At 36.0% G+C, this 21,072-nt stretch overlaps 1 protein-coding gene across 4 annotated transcripts in view; it reads left to right on the top strand.

Moving 5' to 3' along the window:
- CNTLN (centlein) overlaps positions 1–21,072 on the top strand; it is a 197,768-nt gene that overhangs the window by 87,818 nt on the left and 88,878 nt on the right. For 3 of the 4 annotated variants that reach the window (XM_055790983.1, XM_055790982.1, XM_055790984.1), the window contains 4 exons: positions 3,182–3,355; positions 9,629–9,754; positions 14,809–14,930; positions 17,787–17,912. In XM_055790983.1, coding sequence (XP_055646958.1) covers positions 3,182–3,355; positions 9,629–9,754; positions 14,809–14,930; positions 17,787–17,912 — 548 coding nt within the window. The remainder of the gene's footprint in view (positions 1–3,181; positions 3,356–9,628; positions 9,755–14,808; positions 14,931–17,786; positions 17,913–21,072) is intronic. The other variant, XM_055790985.1, reaches the window with a different exon arrangement.

The raw sequence follows: 21,072 nt of genomic DNA, 5'->3' as shown, positions 1-21,072 counted from the left end.
GGCCAAAGATCTACAATGATAGTTCTGAGACAGAAGCTGTGGATCTTTTCAGGTTACATCTGGATTCTTAGGATACCTGAAAGTGAAGAAAATTCATACGCATACTTAAGAAAATTGAGCAGGTTTTGAGGATATTGTATAGCCAAATTATATAGCAAGGTACAGACCTTGCTATATAATTTGGCAACAGTGTACTGGCAACAATGATCTGCTGAATATTTTGAGGGTAAAAACAGGTATTTTGGTGGTGTAAGTTAACACCTAAGACTGGTTTTGTTGGGTTAAGTTTTCCAAGAAATAAGTGTGTATATTCATGTGCAGAAAGACTACTGTAAAATTTTTATTAGAAGTTCTGCCTTTACAGTATTTTAATTCAAAATAAGTATTGCAGCATGGTAATTTCTAGAGATCTCCTTTAGGAGAAGAAAAAGAGTAGGGGGAAAAGAAACCCAGAATAATGAACACTTTTCATGTATTGGTCCTATTAAAGTTGGTAGCAGAACTTCATTGACATAGAGGAGTAAGGATTTATGTATTTTGTGACTCTTAAATTTACATGTCAAAACACTGCATTATATTTTTGAAAGAAGAAATTAAAAAGTGATGATACAGTAAGAAGTTAATCTTTAGCTAAATATGTGTAATTCTCATGGTTTAAAAGTCAGCAACAACAGTTGGACTTAAAGTTCTTTTCCAATCTAAATGATTCTGTGAACATATAAGAGTTGTAGACTTTTTTTAAAGTAGAAGTAATACGAATTAAAATTATTAGAACAGATTGAAGCTGTTGATTCCTTTTTGGTTACTAATGTAATAGCACAGCCTACGTTTACATGTAGAAGTCTTTTTTTTTTTTTTTTCTTTCTTTACATAACAGCTAGAGAAATCAATAAAGTGGGAGAAGTTGGTAGGTGTATTTCTCTCTTAATAAGAAAGAATAAAGTTCAGGTAAAAAAAACCCAAACTTAAGTATAACTACATTTCCCATATCTACTGGCACTATTTACATCTCCTGTGTTTTGTTGGATTTTTTTTTCCTTTCTATATAGCGCTAAGGTTTTGGTCAAATGAATAAAACCCCCCTCAGGTTTCTTTTAAATATTCTTTTCAGTGCATGGCTTGTCTGCTCCTTATTTTTCGGTGTTCCTTTCCGCACCCCACCCCCCACCCCCGTGTAGAGCTTTCTTTCAGTTAATAACTGGCTTTTTGCTGATGATTTGTAGAAATGACATCTGATTGCAACTACATATGGCCTAAATTTGCACAATGAGCAACAGAAATTATTTAAGAAAAAGCAAAAGCATTGGCAACTTTTACTCTCTGACAATTTTCCTCTACTTGTTTGCTGTATGAAGAGTTGCGCTTTTTCTGAAATAAATGCTTGGTATTTCTAATTTCGGATTTATTTATAGAAATTGTGTATTTATAGTATAGTTTACGAAAAGCTTCATATTCTGCGTAGAAATAAACAAAATGGCTATGCCCATTAATCTGTTTCTGTCAAACGGGAAATGAACTGGGATGTTTGCTTGCTTGGTTTTAATCAACTTTGGACCATCTCCTTTCTTGATTGGTGCGAATTTGGAGACTTTTTGTTTGTTTGTTTAACATTTTTTACACTGTCTTTTCTGATTTTTGTCAGTATACCTGATTTGTTTTACTTGGGACATACTGGTAATTGAGATAGTAGGAGCAAGTGATAATTGCACCAAATTCTTTCTTCTCTATTGAAATGAGTATTTGGCTTAAAAATATCCTCAAACAGTTGCAAACAAGTCAGGTTGTCAGAACTTGGCTAACTGGGGAAGTAAAATAAACCTTTTAGTCTTCAGAAAGTTGTTCTCTGAATCAAGCGTTGTGGATTGAAGACTTTCCTGTTCCCTAGCTGCTTGTCATTGATGTCAGAGCACCACTGGCAATACAGGTTTCATGAGTTTGCCCTAATCAGTGCAGCGCAAGGTCAGCTGGGTCAGCTCAAGCCACTTGCATTGACTTTTTAAACTGATCTGCCCTTTTATTTATGCAATCTATTAGGGAGAGGGTTTGTGCCATCCCTTCTTTCAGCAATAGTGTTGGGGTGCTAACCTCCAGCTGCCTGGATGCATTGACCATCTGGGAGTTATATTATCTCTGTCTGGCACAGCTGTTGCAAGGTGAATGTCTATCCCCAGCCTTAAAGCACTGTGGAGGAGGTTTGAGCTAAAGCATTTCACTTTGTGATTGCCATAGACTGCCACAACAGGCATATTGCTGTTGCTTATTCTAAGCTAAGGTTGTGTTGCCTTGTGGTTGTAATGCAGTGGGGTGTGATCGCAGGCGGTTAATGAAAATTCAGCTGACAAGGAGTCATTTATTCACTTTTGGTCATGTGTACACATGTGAATACACTGCTGGACATGGGGGCTGTGAATTAGAGATAGCTGGTACCAATGAACACGTGTTTTGGTCTGAACAGGTTTTGTAACAGGGCCAAGGTGAGGAGCGTGCAGCAGTGTTGTATTGTTCCAAGGAATTGCTATGAACGGATTGATAGCTGGGAAGGGTCCTGGGATTCAATGGCTTCGTGAAATGACATATTTGTCTTGAGTTGAGTAACACTGTGATTTAGAATTAGTCATTTTTTTTCTCTTAAGTCTTCGATTTGACCACAACATTTGTGGTCTCTGAGTTTATGGACATAGTGGATATGTGTTGCAGATTTGCATTAAAGAGGTACTTTACTGGGGCACTTTTTAAGCATAACCTTATTGACAGAATATGCAGTTAAGGGTTTTTTTCCCCCATTTTTGATAGGCCAGTGATACTTACTAACTTGAAATTTCACCAGAAACAGGTCTAGGAAGTAAACTATTTTGTCAAGAAATTTTTACACCTTGTGAGATACAAATTACCATAGTAGACTAAGTTGCTGTGGAAGAGCTATCTGTTTAAACCAACCATTGTTAAGACTGTATATATGGATTGGGAAAATACGGTGGTGATGGTGGGAAGATATTTAGTTAACACTTTGAAGTCTGGTTTTGATTATGTATTCATGAGTCATTTACAAAAGCAGAATTATTTCCAGCTCTCACGCATTCCTGTGAAACTTGGTAATGTGTTTCTCTAGGCAGTTTCATCTAAATGGTTTCTTATGCTTCTGATTTTTTGTTACTAATACATGTGTACTGTCATTTTCTAGGTATTTCAGCAACCTTCTTTAAGTGACCTAGAGTGTCTTATTACAATGCAAAAATCTGAAATCAAGCTTTTACAGGAAAAATTGAAAAAAAGAAGTTTTAACCTAGCAGAGCATAATTTGTACACTACAGATACTCTGGAAAGTGGCAGTAGACGGACAGGAAGAAAGCATGAGGTGGGATATTTTTATTGTCTTGTGTGTTTGTCTCTAAGTCAAGCTGGTAAAGCCAAACATTTTTGCTCAAGGGTCCAGATAATAATTTTAATATCTGTTGATGCTGCTTATAATTCTGGAAGCTTACTTGAATGGTTCTTGTGTTATCTGCCAAAGACTTGTTAAAATAGCTGTTGGGAGTAGAAGGTTTTGCCTTATTAAATACTGAATAAGGGATTCTTAATTAAATGAAGTATTTGAAGGATAAATTATTCTAGGTTCATTAAAATGAGTATTTTTTGGGGTGTTTTGTTGTGTTTATCAGAATGACCATCTTTCCCTGGAAGGAAAATGAGAGAAATATAAATGGCTATTATGATGATTTTATAAGTGAAACATACCTTTTGTTAAAAATCCTTTATTTTTGAAGGATGACTTTTTTTTTTCAATATGAAGAATGACAACAATGTCCTTTTGGAGTTTATACTTCAGACTTTTTATTACTCTGTATACTGCTGGACTGCCTCATGATGGCTTGCTATTAAATTTAGATACCAGGTAACAGTAACAGCTATAAACTATAGCTAATTAAATAGATCCATAAGTGATTCTATGGCTTAAATTGATTTATTAAATTAGCCAAAGTCATGATGTTTCTCAGTGTGTTCAGTCTCTTCCTCATCTAGATTTTTTTGTTCTTATTATTACAATTGTACAGAATGTGAGAAACTTGGAAGACATTTCTGTAGCAAGGAAGCAAACAGAACATACTTCTGTGTGGTATAAGGACCATTATGTCCTGCTTCCTTAGGAATCTCCTGGTTTCCCCACATTTGGTATCCATAACATTTCCCTTAAGAGATTGTGTGGCTTGTTCTTTCTCAGTATCCTGCACTGTATGCTATTTTAGGAAAAAGACGTATTTTAGAATATTTGTTTAGAAGCATGTTGTGGTGCCTCTGTGAAGATGTGGAGAAAGGACAAAATACTGTGCAGACAGTGTAGAGTGAAGAATATAAGGTGAGAAGCTGTCCTGAGAACACCAAGGTCAGTGAAGGAGAAGAGGGAGAAGATGCTCCAAGTGTCAGAGCTGGTATTTCCCTGCCCTTGGAGAGGACCATCATGGGACAGATACCCACACTGTAGCTTGTGGAGGAGCCCACACCAGAGCAGATGGATATTCCCTCATGGAAGCCACAGCATGTGAAGAGGAGTCCATGCTGGAACAGGTTCTGCTGACAGGAACTGTGGCCCATGGAAGATCCACTCTGGAGCAGGTTTGTCCTGAAGGACTCCAGCCTGTGGAAATGCCCATGTAGGGCATGGGAAAAGAATGAGGAGAAAAGAGTGACAGAGAGGAGCTGTTCTGGACTGACTGTAACCCCCCATTCCCCCTTCCACTGTGCTGCTCAGTGGGAGGTAGAGGAGTCAGGAGTGAAGTTGAGCCTGGGAAGCAGGGTGGGATAGAAGGTGTTGATTTAATATTTTCTTTATTTCTTACTACCCAAATCTGTTTTAAGTGGCAATAGCTTAAATCAATTTTCCCCAAGTTGAGTCTGCGCATGATGGCAAATGGTAAGCAATCTCCATTTCTTCATCTCAACCCATGAGCTTTTTCATTCTATTTTCTCTCCCTGTCCTGTGAGGAAGGAGAGTGAGCGAGCGAGCAGTTGGGTGGGTGTTTGACCCATTGCCAAGGTTGTCCCCACCACAATGTTACTTCTTGTTTGCTCAGAGTAATGTAAATGAGAGTACTGTGTTTGTCATGGACTGCTCACTGTTTCAGGAATAAAGCGATTACACTCCCTTGAGTAAAAGTAAATATGAACCTTTTAAAGGCTACTGTAGACTATCTTCTCCTGTTTTGATATGTAGATCCTAATCATGCTGTTTCAGTACTCAGGGGTTTTGATATGTGCACTTTTTCACATGTGCATGCAGTGTCTAATAAAACTTTTGGGAACTAATCTGACAGGCTACAAATCTTTTGTATTTAGGCAAGACAGTAAGGAAAATTGTAGGAACATTCCAGCTCCAGGATCACAATATATACATACGAAGTAGAATAAGTAGTACTGCTGTCTGTACTGATTTTCCCTTGCAGTGATATATCTTCCGATTACCTTGTTGTTCAGTCTTTTATGACAGAAGTTATTAATGCATAATTTCACAGGAAGAATATGTTGGATATACAATTCTTGTTTTACAACGGTGATACTTTTGGTTTCACAAAGACTCTGTCTTGTTAACCCTTCATCCATCCTTACGTGCATTTCCAGGATATGAAGAATAAACATGGAATCACTTCTGAATAGAGTGACACTGCTTTGATTACTTTCAGCTCTAAAAAGCGCCAGGTTTTGGAAGAAGTAGTAATTGAAAAGGTTTTAAAAACAAGGACCTGGGACAAAATATAAACATGCCAGTAGTGTAATAAACTGGAATGTGTGGCCACATGAGTGTATGCTTCCACCTATGTTTGGTTCTGCAGAATTCAATGATATATACACATCTATAGCCTAGTGTTTTTTGTGAATTGCAGAAATTCAGATCTCTTGTCTACTGTCATACAGAGGAATAGAAACAACTTACTCTGCAAGACACGTGACATAGTGGTTAAAAGCTTTGTTCAATGTACATGTTTGGTGTCATTTTCTTGCTATGGTTAAGTGTGTACTGACATAGCCCAGTCTCTGTGGAAAGTGGTACACCTGAGTGCCACTTTGTACAAACACTTGAGACTCAGTTGCTTATCTTACAGCTCTTTTTGGAGCTTAAGCTTTGTAACTTTGTGATCTATGTATGATTTTGGTTACCTGATTAAACTGCCATCCATATATCTGCTGGCGGATTCAGTAATACAGCCCTTGTTTTTTTATAGGTAAGCTTTCCCACGATTATACATGGGAGTTATGATTGCCTTTTATTGATACACATTCTATAGCATTCTTCTAAGTCTGTAATGCAAAGATACTAAAAACCATAAGTTAACTTGCAGTACTGGTAATGTTCCTGTTGAAACATGGTGAATCAAGAATTCACCATTTTTCCTCTCACCTGTATCTTGTCAGCTTCTGGTTCACCTTCAACATATCTGTTTCTTCAGCTGATAAAAACATATTAAGATTCCTGCCCACTGTCTGTAGTGCTATATCCTGGCAGACATTGTTCTGATCTGTGTGTTCAGGAAAGTCCTCCACATTTCGGCAGGAATTTTGGCTTCCCTTGTTTGCCTTGTTGTTGTTGTTGACTTCTTTTGGGACTCCATCAAACACAAGACCTGTTGAATTCAAGAGCATGGCTATTTCCAGACATATACTGTAGTGTCTTTAATGGTGCAGACAGGTAACAGAAGGTTGTTTAGAAGTATCTTTCCTTTTTCTGCTTCCTGTGCCTGTGTCCCCCATACACTTACGAGCTATTTCTTCACATTAAATCTTCTATCACAAAGTTTCATGTCTATTAATATTACAAAGTCTGTTTATTTCTTTTGTAAACAAGTTTTAGGATCATTTGATGAAAAATCTTCTGTTGTTACCCTTTACTGACTTGGAATAACATTCCTTCCTCATAAAACTGTACTTTTTGTCATTCCTAAACATTTAGGAAATGTTTTAAATGTTGCAATTTGTGAATATATTTAATACGGGTATATTTAGATTTACTGTAGAATTTGAGGACTGACTTAAAAATTAAATGCTTAAACCTGTCAGCAGCAGCAGAGTTTGCAGTTGTGAGAAGGGTATTACAGATGCCATCTTCCAAATTGAGTTTTGCAGCAGCCCCAGGCAATCAAATTACAGTGTATTTTACTACACAATCTTTTCTGTCTTGGTAGGAAAATTAAACTGTTTGCCTTCTTAGCAAAGATTGCCTTCAAACTACTTATGTGCAGCAGTAAAGCCCAGACCCAGCTCCTTCTCTCCACAGACCTCTAGTCTGATAACCTAAACAGGTAAAAACGTATTCAAACAATAGAATATTTCTTGATGTATATCACCAATCCTGGCTGTTCTCACAGGGAATTATTCCCATGTCTGTGATTAATTACAGTTTTTCCTCTGTTGTTTTCCAAACCTTGGCCCTGTGAAAAAAGAGTCACAGTGCAATCCCAAGTGGCTAAATGTAAATATAAATAAATAAGTATAAAACCTGTTGTGTTATTCTTAGCAATGTGATACTGGTTTGTCCACTTGTTTTCCTTTGTTGTCTTTTCCTTTGGCAAGAAATGCTGTGCTTTGACCTTTTATCCCTGATTTCAGAGAGATCATGTAATTTCCAAGTCATCTGTATACACAAAAAAGTTTACCTAGGAAACATTTCTGGAAAAATAATATATTCTGGATTTTTAGGAAGAATTAGTATGGGTGTGCATTCATTAGGAAATACAGAAGATAGGAGTTTTAAGATCTTGGTTTTACTGAGTATATTTTTTGATATGTTGGTCTTTGGATGTTCTGCTTCAGCATATGAAAGATCAATTTGGTTTTGTGCAATGTTCAAATCTACTGATTAATATCAGCGTCTATTAACTGAAGTAAACTTTTAGATATCTCTGCCAGAATTATTAGGAAAAAATATAAATCAGTAATCTTGCTATCTCAAAGAGATATACTTCTAGTCAGTACAATTTTTACTGACAATATAAAACCATAAATTTTGAAATACTGTTTTAAATCTTCCTTGAAATTTTCTTCTATTTTCTTCTGTTATATGAAGGGACTGACAGCAGTATACAAAATATATCCATTTGACAGTTATATTTTAAATGTACTAGAATTCTTTCCAGATGTTCATTTTGGGTTTGTTTTTTGGGGGTTTTTTTAAATCTCATTCAGACACATTTCAGAAGCAAAAGAACCCAAAACCAAGAGAAAAACACCTTGGCAATATTTAAATTGTTAAATATGTTATATTATTATTTTCTGATATTTCATGATTTTTTTTTTCCTTCTTTTTGGAACCCATACAGTTTAAAGTGAAAGTGTGGTATACAGTGTCTTCTAACCTATATTCCTGGAAGGTAATCATCAAAAAAAAAAAAAGCCAGTTGCTAATTAATATTCTCTTTTAGATTAAATGAATTTAATGGAATAGTAAAAGTGTGGGAATGTATAGTACTCAAGAAGACTTCATCATGCATTGCTTTTGTTGTAAATCAGTAATTTTACAGTAAAAATGGCAACATGCAACAATAATCGCAATTAATCTTTTATTTTACTTCATCTATGTAATAGCATTTTATTTTATTGGTATTAAGTGTGTGTTAGTATTTCTGTGTCCTTAACCAAAGTTATTCACAAAATCAAAGTCTAATTTGATGAGGTCTGTCTTTCCTTCTTTCCTCCTTTCCGTCTTTCCTTCCTCCTTTCCTTCCTCCTTTCCTTCCTCCTTTCCTTCCTCCTTTCCTTCCTCCTTTCCTTCCTCCTTTCCTTCCTCCTTTCCTTCCTCCTTTCCTTCCTCCTTTCCTTCCTCCTTTCCTTCCTCCTTTCCTTCCTCCTTTCCTTCCTCCTTTCCTTCCTCCTTTCCTTCCTCCTTTCCTTCCTCCTTTCCTTCCTCCTTTCCTTCCTCCTTTCCTTCCTCCTTTCCTTCCTCCTTTCCTTCCTCCTTTCCTTCCTCCTTTCCTCCTTTCCTCCTTTCTTCCTTTCTTCCTTTGCTATAAGGACATATGACATAGAATGAACAAGAAAGCTGCCCAGTTTAAGTGTTACTTTTACATATTCTTTCTCCAGATTGCTATATGAAGCTGTACATAATATAAACACATATTCTTGTCTCTAGTTAGTCACATTATAGTTAATGACCATATGGTCATTATGGTATAAGATCTACTGTCTGTTGTATTTATATTCCTCAAGCATATTGTTCCTTCAACTTCACAGTGTGTTAAACTATTTCAAAGGGAAAAAAATCCTTTCCCTCTTGTTTCTGGTTGTCCTATCAAGTGTAACCTTGGACCCTTATAGAGCAATTAGACCAGCCTCTATCCCCTCCTTTGTAATGAGGTTTCTTGCATTTCTGAGTCTATAACCCTTTAGTCTTCCCTAATGGGACATCATTATTCTGAAAGAAACAATGTAAATGTAAATGAATATTCTCATTAACGAGTCACAGAGAAACCTTTAGTGGTAGCGCTGTGGTAATTCTGCTTGTTATTTCTCTGGTATTCCATGCAGATTTTTTTTTTTTTATAATTCATTATTAGTATTCAAAATTACTTCTTCTTTAATTCTGCATGTCTTTCATAATCCAGTGTTCCAACTAGTTCAACCATGTCCTTGTTTTATTCTCCAGGAACCACCTGTGAAACGCTCAAGGTCTCTGTCCCCAAAGAGCTCTTTTAGAGAGTCAGAGGAGCTAAGGAAGCTTAAAATAGCTGAAAGGAAGATTGAAAACTTAGAGAAGAAACTGCAGCTAAAGGTGAACATTAAAAAAATAAAAATAAACCCCCCCTCTAGCTATAAGCTTGCATAGATAAAGATATACCAAAATAAACAGACATTTTAAAAAAGCAAAATGCACATATCGTCATGGGCTGTAAGTGTGTTAGCATCAGAGAGCACTCTCCATTAGTTTTCCTTTTTTCTTTGCTGCTACAAATCTTGTGTTGGTACTCCTGCAGTCTTGTGGAAGCCTAATTTGAGCTGTCATCAATAATACATGTTTGTTAAATACATTTTCAAAATTCACATCTGAGAATATATATTCCAAGAAATTCATTTATTCATATAGAAATAAAGTAAAGCAGGAAGTCCAAACGATATTTTTTTTTTTGGTACAGTGAGGCCAATATTTTAAAATGCTGAAGTCAGAAGTTGTTGTTCTAACAAATGCTGTAATAAAGCCCCAATAAACAACTCCTGACCCCCTCCTCTCCCCCCTCCCCCACAATGGTAGAAAAGCTTAATTGAGCATATATTAACAATTCCCCATTTTGTGCCTGTTCTATAGATTTTTGTGTTGGTTTGCGGGGTGGAGGTGGGGGGGGGCTGCTTTGCTTTTTTGCTTCAAATAGAGTAGCTTTTGAGTGGACTGTTTGTGTCAAATTGTACCTCAGAATGTAAAATTCAAAGCCTGAGCATATTTTCTTAAACTTTTACAGTTTGTACCCTCTTTCTTTTCTCTTGACTTTTTGGTTTTTTGCTGGTTATTTTTGTTCAGTTTTAATGGAATTTCAAAGTTATCTTCAGTATATGTAGCCTGAATCAGAACTGGCTGTGTTGAATGTGCTGTGCTGTGATAGATGTCTGATAAGTGAAAAAAAATTGGGAGCCCTACAAACCACAGTTGTGAGCTCCTGCCTCATGCAAAAATACTCATATATGGTAATTCAACTTAGAAAAAATGTGAGTGGGAATTGTATTTTAGCACAAATGCAAAAGTTCATCACTCTATGCACCTGAGACAGTCAAATGTGGTGTCTTAATACACGTAGAACATATGGACAGGAAGGATAATTCAAGCTTCAAACTCATTCTTGCAGGCTGTCTTGTTCCTTGTTTCTGGGAGTCAGAAGATGAACTTTTGTTTTTTCTCTCTATTGAGAAATCTAAAGCATGTCCTACCAGCTCTACCTGAGAACTGGCCTTTGACAGGCCTCCTGTGCGGTACTGTTAGCCGGCTTGTCAGACACTGGTGCTATGGATTATTCCGGCACTGTGGACTGCAGCTGCACTGCCCTTGGCAGCAACACTCACACATCATTGTGTGTGGTTGTTGTCTGAAATAGTGGAATTCCACATTTCTTTGTGTTTTCTTCTGGAAAGATGAATGAGGAGAAGCGCTCTTGACTTTTCTAAGCAGATGCAGAAGAGAGAGGACTGTTACTCTTTTTGCGTGACCTCATAACATAATCTTTACTGTTCACTGTACTGCCTTGGTCATTCCTTCCACTTAATCTTAAAGCCTAATTTAGGAATCTGTGCAGCTTTATTATGTTGTGAGTGTGGGATCTCTATCACAGCTGTTAATCCATGAGGTCTTTAAGGGCTAACTCTTATATCTCCCCTTGAAACTGAATATATTAACTCCTTGCATTTTCTGTAGGAAATCTACTTGGCTTCTTCTACAGAATGATTTAATTGATTGGAAAGAAGCTGTAGAGGCCCAGGTCAACATATTAAACACTGTTGTGGCACAACATTGGGGATTCAATGAGGCTATTGACAACGTAACAGCAAACTCAGCTGTCATAACATTAACATCAGAATAAGTCTGTTGGTACTGTATGATTTCATGATATTAGGTTCCTCTCAGGCATTGCTTCCAACAAAGAATAATGCATGTGATCAGCATTTTTGAAGCTGGCACTTGCATTATTGCCTCTTCAAGCAAAGTGTTGAGTATATGATTATGTGAAATATACTTGCTCAGAAAAATGCTTGCTTTATCAATAACCATACTGATGATGCATATCCTGAAGGTGAAATGGTGACTTTATCCATCAGTCCTTCTGAAAAGTTGGTAACAATTAAAAAGATGACGAACAGCTTTATTTATGTGATTTTAAGGATCAGGAATATTTGATGCTCCAGTTCAGTATTACAAAGGAATAGAAAAGAGCAAGATCCCATTCATAGGATTTTCCAGTTCTTCTCAGCAGACTCATTTCTGGCGAAGGAAAGTTGGCTCCTACTGTCTTCGTTGCTAATTTAAATAGGGCAATCACATAAATTCAAAGTGTCCATAGTTTTGGTACAGAACTGGCCTCATTTATGCACTGTAGGACATAGTAAAAAGTAACAGAGCGTGCCAGATGCCACCCTTTTTTAAGGAAGAGAATGTCAAGTAAATAACAGTATTTCATGAATTGTGAATAAGAAATTGTCAAACTTGTGCTTAGAATGGTCCAAAGTATAAGTAGATCAATCTACTGTTGGTCTTTAAGAAGTGGGTAGGAGTTGGGTTGCTGAAAGTTAGTTGATATGAACTTAGAATATCTTTTCTTCCTGGCTTTTAACTGGAAAGTGTTCAAAATCAGTAGGAGATCTCCCCTTTGAGTTTTCACATCCTTTTTGTTTAAAGTTCTAGATTTTTTTTTGAGATAATTAGAACTAGAATATGTAGATCAGTCTTGAAGGCCACCTTAATACTTGTTTATGTGAGCAAGGACATGCTGTTATGTTTAGTTTACATTTCATACATAGTGCTGTTACATGTATAGTATTCAGATGCCAAAAATGTATTAAAATTGTGGTGTTTCCACATAAGTTCTTTTAGAAAAAAGTATTTTTGTAATGGTCAGGTTCCTCACTTGTCTTCTTGTCAGCCTAAGAAGTGTAGTGAAAGAACTGAGTGTATTTTTTAAAATTCCATTTTAGTTCAACTTTTACTGTAACAGAAGTTGTTACAGGTCAATTTCAACAAAATTTTGAAGTAGTGATTAGAATCTATTGGCTTGTCTGAACTGCCTGCAAATAACAAAATTACTGTTTTTCCACAGGCAGTTGTGTTCTTCCTCATGCAGATTGGACTTTATCTTTTCGTCTTTCATTGTTGCATGGGAAGTACTTAGCATGACAGTGCTGTAGAGTAACCTAAACATCCAGCATTACTAGAGATGGTTGTTCTGTCCCATTTCTGTCAATATGTAGAGAACTGTATACAAGGCAGTTTAATTATTAAAAAAATATAACATAATTCAATGAGATGGAACTAACTGACATTATGGAAATTACAGTGTAAATTTAAAGTTCTGAAGTCCTTAATAATTCAATAGAGAGTGATTAGGATAGTTATTTGTCTGATTTCTATTTCTGCGAGAACAGGGCAACTGATAAGGGAAGGTAGTAACTAATGGAACGGGTAATAGAACAAGTGACCAGTAATGAACGATGTAGATCCATAAGTAGGCAAAGCCAAATTCTACACTTGATTACATCTCTGAAAGGGCATTGACACTAACAAACTTCTGAGGATTTGTGCTGAAGACCTTATTTTCCAGTACCTTGCCAAACTTGATTTCATTTCAAAACAGTGATTTCATGAACTTGTCTTGAAAACACAACATCTATAACTGATTCTTACAAAATTTTCTGTTGTAGTTTCAGACAAAGTTTGATAACAGTCTCTGTGTCCTTTGTCATAAATTTATCTTGCTGTTTGTGTCCTTGGTTTTAATATTGTAGTATTTATATGAGCCACTTAAAACCAGTCAAAAATACTTTTTCAGAAAGTCTAAATTTATAAACATACCTGGTTTAGAGGTTGTTTCAGGAAAAAAAAAAAAAGCAACCACCACTTTGGGAAAGTATTTAATGGTAAAGTCACTTTGGTAACTGCTTCTGTTCCTAAATCTGCTTTTGTGTTGCATGATTAACTTCCAGAAAACTTCTGGAATTTTATGTATAGTAGTGTCTGAAATTTTAGGTGGTGTCTTTCAGCTTTTTTTGTGTCATGGAAGCTGGACTACATTTTAGAAGCCAAGTTAAGTGTAGGTACTTTGTAGATAGCACTGCTGTAGAAACTCTTGCCATGTTTTTATAGTGAGATTTAATTTTTATTGCTTGCAGCTCTGACTATTGGTATGTCTTGTTTATTGACTAATGCTGAAAAGCCCTCCTTACATGTAAGAGTAAATAAATGCAAATACAATACTGCAATTTACTCAGAGATTAAGGAACATGTTTTGTAGTTGATCTACAAGCAGAGCTCCCACTGAACTAGAAAAGAAACACTGAGGGCAAATTTTACTACAGGATAATGTCTGTGAAGTCTTTACTGCTGTATGCCAGAATATGACTTGCTGTGGAATGCCCTCTTCTTACTGTTCCATTTTTTCAGAGCACAGTATTGTCATGTAGGAAAATCTTCTTTAAAACTTGCAAGATGTTATCCTGTAATATATATCAAGGTGTATCTTACTTTTCATTCTGTAAAAAGAGAGTACATTTTTTCATATGGTTTTGATTATATAAAAGCCATTGCGAAATTTATTTTTATTTCTTGTTTGTTACGTAACTAGAGGACAAAGTCTGGGTGTTGCAGGTTTATATGTATTCACAGAACAAAATTTATATATGAGGAAATCCTAAAGCCATTTAAACATAGGGGGTTTTGATGTGGACTAAAGCATGGCCAGTGTTTCCCTCAAAAACACGTACATTAGTTTTCCATGGGGAAAAAAATACTTTAGAGGAAAAGACAGGGACAGCAATCCTTTTTCAGTCTATGTATTTTTAGATGTGTTATGCCAGTGCTTTATATATGATAAAACGTGACGTTTTGGTATTAAGTTTTTTTAAACTTCTCAGCAGCATGAAAAAAATGTTTTAAGTAAATTTTGCCAAATGAGCAAAATTTGCCAAAGTAGCAATAAGAAAAATTTAACCTTGGGAATTGTGATTCCTGATCTTTTTATTTAGATTTCTGAGGCTCTTAATAGCTACTTGAACAGAACTTTTGTTTCATGTCATCTGTGTGACAGCCTCTTACATTTTGCCCAACTCTAATTTTCTTTTTCTGGTGCTATACAGACTCGAGAAACTGATGAGCTAAGAGCAGCCCATGAAAAACGCAAAGAGAGGCTGCAGATGTTACAGACCAACTACAGAGCACTAAAAGAGCAATTAAAGCAGTGGGAAGAGGGCGATAGCAGGTAAGTTACATAGCTCATTAAAAACATTTCCCTACACAAGAAATCTGAACAGAAGTATTATATAGGTATTCAAAAGAGAATTTGATTTGAAGGAAGACACTACTATATGGTGATCAAGACTTTATGTAAAGCACAATACATGGCACACCCCTATATGAGAAAAATTACAATTGAAACCAAGAGTAAAATGTATTGAGCTGACGCCTTGACTTACTTTATTTAGGATCTCATTGTGAGCGTGAGTACTGGGCAAAGGTCTGCTAGGGCTGCTTATTTATGCTTGTCTAAGTCCCCAGTCGATTAATTTGTTGACTGTGTATGTTTTTAGTTTTCTATAATAGAGCAATTGCTCCTTAGGTTTCAAATAGTTTTGAAAAATAATTTTTTACATTAAAAATATAGAAATAAGAGTATTTCTAACATTCAGTGATTCAAACATTAACTAAAGCTAACCCTAAAATCCCCTTCTTAACAGGGAAAAAAAAGACTATGTGTATGAAAAGCTGGTTGTTTTCATCTGTTAGATGATAACAAAATCAATTATTTCTGATCTTTCACACAAAAATATTGCAGTAATATATCTTTATTAATGGAAAGACGAAAGACTCTACCACATCAAAGTTTAAATAACAAATATCCTAGCTATAATTCTCTTGTACATTGTGTACAAAGCAGTGAAAATTTTAGGCAGAAATATTTTTTTTTGTTAAGTCCTTAGCAGAGTTAGAATTTTTGGACAGACACATTTACGTTTGGAGGTTTGAAGACATTTCTTATCACTTCAGTTATCGGGCACTGCTGAGGTCCAGTTTTTCAGGACCTGTTTCAAGAAAGTAATTTTAGCAGGTCCGTACATCTTGGTGGCTTTAGTAGGGCTTCAGTGCACACCTACAGTTTAGTAAACCCATACATGTTTTACTAAAAATAATTATTTTCTTATTTAGAGCAATGCTAACTGATCTTGACATAAACTGTGTAACTGTCTGACCAAAAAGAGAGTCACAGAAATTGCTGCAAAACAGGTAGCTGTTCAGAGTATAGGGTGATATAAGGTGACCTACCTAAGGTGTGAATGATAAACTCTTCCTCATATATAAGCAATGCTTTGGCTTAGCTGAGTAGATCTGTGTTGCTTTGTAATACTATGGCATTTATCTAATAATGGTTTGTCCTTTTTTAAAAAAAGTGTGGATGAAAATAATCGTAATGTACAAATCTGCTACAGACATTGGTAGCACAGGAAGATTTTTTACAATATCAAAGAATAAATAATGAAAAGGTTTGTGTAAATTAGAATAAAAACATTTTGTTTGTTTAGGAAAAACATGTGTGATTTTATCCCTAAAAGCTCACTCTTTTAAGTTCAATGCAGGCTAGAAATGACTGAAACCTACTGCATGGTAGTTACTTCATGCAATGAAATTACTCAGTTTTGTGTCTAAAGCTAAGTAGGCATTCCTGGTTGACTGAGAGACCAAGACAAAAATTCAACCTTGATAAACACAGTAAAATCAAACTTGGTATACAGTGAAGCACTGAGTGCTCTGGTTCTGATAGTTGGGGTTTTTTGGGTTTTTTTTTTAAAAAAAAGGAAGAAAGGGGAAGGAGAGACAAAATCAACTTCTGTTTCTGTTTAAAACAGATGAGACCAGCTTGTGTCCTGAAAGGAGTATATTTAGGGAAAGTAGATACTGGGGAAAGTGTAATACTAAGTCTTCATTCGTTCATGTGATTTTTTAATCTATAATTAGAATAAGCTGAAAATTACAGGGTGTTGATAATTTTTGTAATCAGAACAGAATTGTATGAACCCATCGTACTAGAAGAGGTTTGGTTTTCCTTTTTAATATGCTTAAACAAAGGAAAGTAGCCAAGGCACAAATAAAAACAGTCTGTAAATGGTTATACCTTACACTGTTACCTTACTATCTCAAAAAGCTTTGTATCGCTGGTGCCATGTAAACTGTGAATTAAGAACTCAGTATCAAGTACATAAGTGGCACTTCTGATCCTCTGTAAGTGATGGAGGAACCCATTCTTTCTGATTCTTCATAGATTAGAATTTGTTATTGAAATGGCAGCTGATGGGACCTAATCCACCTGTCAGTGTACATACAACATCCACTGACATATGTGACTGCAAACATGATAGAGGCCTTACGAGATTACCACATTCTCTGAGAGTTTTATTTCTATGCCCAATAAGAATTTATATTGCAGAGAGTTTTCAATTCATTTTAGAAAGGATTTTTTTAATAAAATGTTTATCTTTTGCATTATTAAAGTACATTAAAATATTTTATGACAGAAAAACTGTGAGGTATTTTCATTTTCTGTGCTTCTAAATTCGGAATGCTTTTTCCTGATGTATCATCTTATCCATAGATCGTTTATTCTTTCATTAGATCGTAGATCACAGTTTGATTTAGAGTAGGCATTAGTGCAGCTTCCAGATTGTTTGCAGGAGCATTAGGGGAGGTAGTGGCTCTCCCATGTTTGTTTGCAAGATATTGTGTGATGGTTTCGCCTTGTGTTTTCTTACACCAGAATGGTAAGCAATGTTAACCAAATGAATGTGCATGACACAGCTCTGCCATGTGTCAGTTGAGAGCTGTGGTGCCATACTAACACAATACCTGTCTATTGACAGGTCTATCAACTATGCAATTGAACTTTTCTGTAATAACATATGTAATGTTTCATGCCTCACAGAATTTATAGATCATGCAAGATTTGTATTTGGTAGATGCTGTAGTTTCAAATTTGTGTTTTGTGAAAGCAAGGATGCTTTTAATCTTGTTGTCCTAAAACATGTAGATATTTGAAAACAACCAGCCTCTTTTTACTCATAAACAGGATTAAAAATACTGAAAGCAGATACCAGCATGCAGAATTCCGTCAACTTTGTCAAGATGATTCTGATGCTGTGTGGAATGAACTGGCTTTTTTCAAAAGGGAACACAAAAAGCTGTTGATTGAAAAGTGAGTTCGTTTCTTAAATGGTGTGTACATAAAGAAACATTCTGCTGTTTTTTATGAAGGTAGTGCTTTGCAGGCCACATAAGAGGAATTCCTTGCAAAATTCCAAGATAAAACCGTCTCCTACCAAAAGCAGAGAAAGAAAACATCAGTTCCCCCCACCCCCCTTAATCAGTGACAAGTTACAAGTTTGCTAGCACCAACAGAAACTGTATTCCATGATCTAGGGATTGTGTTAATTAATGTGGCTCTCATCTGTTGGAGGTGTCGCTCTTCATTAGCCTGTATTTTACACACTGCCGTGCTTCATTTTTGGAATGAGGTGGTGAGGGGATAACCTAGCCAGCCATCCTTGTTTGATCTCTGTGATACATACGCAATGCAGAATGCCTCAGCTCTCTTGGTTCCCTGCCCTGTCCTGCTAATCCCAGCTGAGCTCATTATGGTGTAGCCTTGCTGCTACTCCTGGAGCCAGAGCTGTCCAAGCTAATTACTGGTAGCAGCAGAGCTGCCTGTTAAGGGTCTGGTGTGGATCTGCTAACATGGTCCTTGGTAGTGACCTGCAAAAAGCACGAGGGAGTTGCTTTCTTTCTTGCTGTGCACAGCCTGTCCTTTGGGTTTAGTGCTGATCCCTTCACACAGCTCTTTTAGCTGTAGTAAGTGTAAAACTTGGTGAAGGAAACTCTTACTTTAGAAAACATACAGTTTGCTGCTTTGATCTCATAATTCATAGACTATTATACTCAGCCAGGCAGAGTAAGAAAATGTCCTTTTATACCAGACAAAAGGAAGTTAGTGTGGTATAATTAGCCCTTGGCTGCTATTTAACGCTTTCTGCAAGTCAAGTTGATTTTTTTAATTATATTTAAGAATCAAGACATCATAGAAACTTGTATTCAGACTTTGTTTTTTGTCAGCATTAAAGAAAATCTGTTTTCCCAATGGGTCACAATGTAAACTGATTTTGTGGAGATACCATGAAGGATGCTATCACAGAATTTCAACAGCAGCAAATTGTTTTGTGATATGTAAGTCCTTGTGTTGCTTATAAGCTGCTTTAGCATTTTACATAAAATACTGCCAGTAAATGTGTTGCATGCGGTATTCTTTTATCTGCTGGTTACAAGTCCATTCTTGTCACTTCATTGTCCTGTCTTTGTTTGCTATTTTGAAACTATCACTACAGATTATCACATGCATTTCTTTTGTTTATTTTGATTTTTATGTAGGAAAGAGCACTTTTTTGCCATACATGTAATTGCAGTTGTAATTCTTCTTCCATTACTAATCAACACATGCACCACAGGCAACAGTAACTCAGGAGCAATAACATAAGCCTCTCCTTTTCACACAAAGCCATGAAAGAGAGATTGCTTATGTATTGTGCATGCCCTGAAGGTTAGTACAGTTGGACTATTTTTCTAGAGCTCCTGCACAGTCACATTTATGGGGAACTCCATTATGTCTGGTACACTGCAGATCAGTGGCCTTGACTAGATTGTGGTGAAATGGCATGAGCAAACAGTTGAACTCTTGGAGACAGAGAATTTCTAAGTCACAGTGTGTTCTTAAAATCCTGTGTAGTGCTTACTAAGAAGGCGGTGCACCATTGTGATCATTAAGGTGAATTCCTTGTGTGGCTTTAGGTGCCTTTTACTCCTTATGGGCAATGTAGCTTATTGTTAGTAGAAGGAAGGAAGGAATGCATACATAACCTTTTTATATGTCTTCAGTATCTGTCTCTAATAATGACCTGTCTTTAATTTGTTGATGCAAGTCAGTACTTCAATATCTGGGCTTATTTTCTTAAGAAAGTCAATATTTAGTGTCTGTTTAAAATCTGTGCATAGGTTTTCTTTATGTTGCATGTAGTCTTTCTTAAGCTCTGTGGATAAAGGACATGTCCTACAGAATTATACCAATTACTTACATGTGTGACTTTACAAGTAGTATAAGTAAATCAGGGTAGCCCACAGGTTTTGTGGACACACTTAATTTGATATATCCTACTGATTGTAAGTTGATTTAGAACGTGTATAAGCCAAATCCAATGCATCATTGCTTAAAGAAGAGTGTCTGTGTGGGTATTTTATTTTGGCTTAAGTCAGTTTTAACTTTAAATATGTGTTCTTTCCCTGACTAGGCCAGAGAGTGAATGTTAGGAAAACAGGATTATTTGTTGTTGTTTAACTGTTTTACAAGTAAGGAAGGTTTTCCACCCCCGCCTCTTTTCCTCCCTCCCTCCCTCTTTTCCTCCATCCCTTCCAGGGGTAGAACTATGATGTATAATGTCTTTAACTTGCACATACATTGCTCTGAAAATAGATGGATAGTAAGTAAAACATAGGGTAAACCCAAGGAAAGCCTGCTGATGCATGCCCCAGGTTCCAAAATGCAGCCATTACCAATATTAGCACAATGAAATCTGTTTTTAAGTCAGGAAAAACTGAAGTTGCTTGGGAAGTCACTTGTTCTAGTGGTGCCTAATTCCAAATCATGATGAAGCTGGTGGAGAGACTTTGTGTCGCCCACTACTTTCTGTCAGGTCCTTTCTTTTATAAAGTTCTCATCACAGTCAGGGATTGCTTTGACTTTCATATAAGCTATTAAACACTATGCACCTTTCAAGCTGGGCATTAACACATAAACAAAATAAGATTTAAATTTAAGCACCTTTTTTTTCAAATATGTGACATTTTCTGTTTTCATGAAGTTCAGATTGCCTAGCGTCAGTTATTTTTTTGGAGAAAGTTGATGCAGAATGCGTGGCACTGTTACTACCATTTTTTTTTTACTTTTTGATTAGTAAAGAATAGTATGTGCATGTTGTATTACTTTGCAATTAATGAAATATGTTTCAGAGCCATGGATTACGCCCTTTCCATGATTAGTGAAGTATAAATATGAGCCACTTGTGCATATAAAAGAAAGTATATTGTTACAATCCCATACTAGATTAGTATAATATATTAATCAATAAACTGTAATTATTCAGTGTGTGCTCAATGCTTTATGCATATATTTCTCTGGAATTTCCTAAAATTCCTTTGGAAAGAGGAAGATTTTTTTTTTTTTTTTTGCTATTAATAGAATTTATCTTTATACTAAGTACATTAACAGAGTAATTATTCTCTGACTTTATAGAAACTGCTTGTAGTAAGTT

The sequence above is a fragment of the Falco peregrinus genome, chromosome Z, assembly GCF_023634155.1.
Source record: "Falco peregrinus isolate bFalPer1 chromosome Z, bFalPer1.pri, whole genome shotgun sequence".
Lineage (NCBI taxonomy): Eukaryota > Metazoa > Chordata > Aves > Falconiformes > Falconidae > Falco > Falco peregrinus.
The sequence above is the reverse complement of the archived record's forward strand: the minus strand, read 5'-3'. Positions and strand labels throughout refer to the sequence as shown.